Source organism: Chinchilla lanigera, unplaced genomic scaffold, assembly GCF_000276665.1.
Source record: "Chinchilla lanigera isolate Chin_1 unplaced genomic scaffold, ChiLan1.0 scaffold00053, whole genome shotgun sequence".
NCBI lineage: Eukaryota > Metazoa > Chordata > Mammalia > Rodentia > Chinchillidae > Chinchilla > Chinchilla lanigera.
In genome coordinates this window covers 2,951,333-2,953,979 of record NW_004955454.1, presented here as the reverse complement: position 1 = coordinate 2,953,979, position 2,647 = coordinate 2,951,333, and the positions used below count along the sequence as shown (strand labels likewise).

The window sequence follows — 2,647 nt, the reverse complement described above, 5'->3', positions numbered from 1 at the left end:
CCCCCCCTCTCCGCCCCCCTCCCCCCTCCCTCCTCCCCCGCCTGTCCAGGGGCGGCACTGCGGGCTGGGAAGCCGGGACCAGAGGAGGGAAGGAAGGAAGGAAGAGAAGAGAGGAGAGAGGGGAGGAGAAAGGAAGGAAGGAGAAGACGGAGAGAAGAGGGGTCTGGAGGGGCACAGGAGGAGACGACCGCACTCGCGCAACAGCATCCACAGGCCACAGTGGGGACCGGTGCTGCCTCCGCCGCTCCTCGGATGGTGACGGGGCCTCGCCGCGGCTGCAGCCCCCTTGAGCCCCGGCTCCGCAGGCCCACAGCGCCGGAGCCCCGCAGGAATCATGCCCAGGTCCTTCCTGGTCAAGAAGGTCAAACTTGACACGTTTTCTTCGGCAGACCTCGACAGCTCCTACGGGCGTGCCCGCAGCGACCTCGGAGCACGACTGCACGATAAAGGTTCGAGCTGGGCTGGGCTAGGGCTGGAGCGAGGGGGACAGGGGCTTTCTAGAAGGGGTGGGTCCTAGAATGTGGGCATAGAGACACAGACAGGGAAACAGGCTTGGGAGACTGACAGAAGGCTGAGGCTGGACCTGGGACAGAGGCAGAGGTGGGTACAGGGAGGAAGGTACACAGAGGCAGGTCAAGACCCCTGTCAAGGCTGGACAGAGTGTGTGGATGCAGGAGAGAAGACTGGGAAGAGGGGTCAGGAAGAGACACCCTGACCCTTCAGAGACCAGCACAGCTACTTAGACACCTGATGACATGACAGGACCCAGCCACATAGGGACATGCAGACCCACACCCAGAAACTTGGCCCACCTGACTACCCTCTTCTCTGTCTTGAGTGCACCTCCAGGACCCCTGCAAGGGTTATCTGGGGAATGATGGGAGCTTCAGGGAGGAGCCATGGGGCCCAGCATGGCTGCCCACCTGTCAGGACCAAATAACCAGCAGAGGCAGAGCAGTATCTTCTCTGAAGTCAGGATCAGGAGGGAGGATGTAGGCAAGCTAAATCCAAGGTGCTGGAGGTAGGAGAGGCTCTTTGTATCAGGGTGCCTAAGTTCAAGGACAACTGTTAGCATGCAGGCAAGGGGGCTGGGATTGCCAACAGTATGGGGTGGCAGAGCAAGTGTGACCTGCAGGAGCATGAGCCTGTGTGGGCCCATGTGACTGTGTGTGGCCATGTGACTGTGTGAGCTTGTGTGTGACCCTGTGTGAGTGTGTGCCTGCCTGTGTGCCACTACATGGGACCATGTGACTCAGACCGCTGTGTACCATGTGACCAAGAGTGTGTCTAGGATGGCTGCATATGTAACCCTGCATGAGTAGGTGGTGGGTGCCAGGGTCAGTGTGCAGCCTACCCTAGGAGAGGACCTCAGGACTGATGGTGGCTGACAGGCTGGTGTAACCCTGAAAGAGCCAGAGCCTGCATCTTAAGGAGAGTTTGTCTGTGACCTGAGATTGAGATCCATCTTGTTTCTTCGAGCTGCAGTTACTGGCATGAATGATGCTGCCCTTCTGCAGTTTGTCCTTTGAAGGTGTCCCCTGGTGAACGTCCTGGCTGGCAGTTTGCTCACTACAGTCTCCCTAGTCTGGGAAAGCCCCTGCAAGGGATTGGGGTTGGGAAGAAGAGGGCAATGTGGAGCAGGGTAGGACTCAGCGGTGTAGAATGGAGTGAGTGACAGGGAAGAGTGGATAGAGGGAGATGGGCAGGGCTCAAGGAGGTCCAGGGAGTGGTGGGAGAGGTGGGAAATGAGGGGGAGGTGCTGTTGAGGGCCAGAAAAATTGGGAGGCAGAAGTCTCTAGGGCTTGTTGAGGACCTAGGGAACTAGCATCAAGGCCGAGGGCAGATTCTCCGGGACCCTGGAGAGATGAGACTGCCGGGGTCCCTGTGCTGGCAGTCCTGGCTTTGTGCGCGGCGGGTCTGCAGTGTGTTGCATAATCAGGGAAAACTGCTGAAGTGGGGAGAACCCGAGGGGGAGGGGGAGGAGGAGGAGGAAGAGGGAAGCGCCGCCCCTCCCCCCTGACCTTGAGGCTCTGTGGAAGGGGGGGCAGCCGCACCCGAAGATGCGCCTCTCTCCTCCCCCCGCGGGGGCGGGGCAGTGGGGTGGCGGGGCGGAGCCGGCCCGGCCCGGGCTCACCCTCTGCTCTGCTCTGTTCTCTCTTCCTCTCCCTGCTGTCTCCATCCTTCCTGCCCCGCGCTGCCCCGGACCTGTCTCCTTTGTCCTCCTCTTGGTCGCCTCCTCTCGGACCTGTCCCTCGCCTGTCTGGTCCCGTGTGTGTCCTGCCTGACTCCCCGTGCCCCTCCCGCTGTCTGTCTGTCCCGCCCCGGCCCTCAGGATACCTCAGCGACTACGTGGGGCCAGCGTCCGTCTACGATGGCGACGCGGAGGCGGCGCTGCTCAAAGGGCCGTCCCCGGAGCCCATGTACGCTGCGGCTGTGCGGGGAGAGCTGGGGCCGGCGGCCTCAGGCTCGGCGCCACCGCCCACCCCGCGCCCGGAGCTGGCCACCGCCGCGGGCGGGTACATTAACGGCGACGCGGCGGTCAGCGAGGGCTACGCAGCCGACGCCTTCTTCATCACCGACGGGCGCTCGCGGCGCAAGGCCTCCCAAGCCAACGCGGCCGCCGCCCCCTCCACTGCTTCAGCAGCGG

The 2,647-nt window shown here is 62.6% G+C and overlaps 2 protein-coding genes across 2 annotated transcripts in view; one reads left to right on the top strand and one right to left on the bottom strand.

Annotated features, from left to right (window-relative positions):
• The window catches only part of Slc52a2 (solute carrier family 52 (riboflavin transporter), member 2), a 38,035-nt gene that overhangs the window by 28,224 nt on the left and 7,164 nt on the right, over positions 1–2,647 (bottom strand). The gene's annotated exons all lie outside the window — the stretch shown is intronic.
• The window catches only part of Scrt1 (scratch family zinc finger 1), a gene marked incomplete in the record, with an annotated part of 5,819 nt that continues 3,196 nt past the window's right edge, over positions 25–2,647 (top strand). The window contains 2 exon segments of the mRNA XM_013520102.1: positions 25–449; positions 2,333–2,647. Coding sequence (XP_013375556.1) covers positions 335–449; positions 2,333–2,647 — 430 coding nt within the window.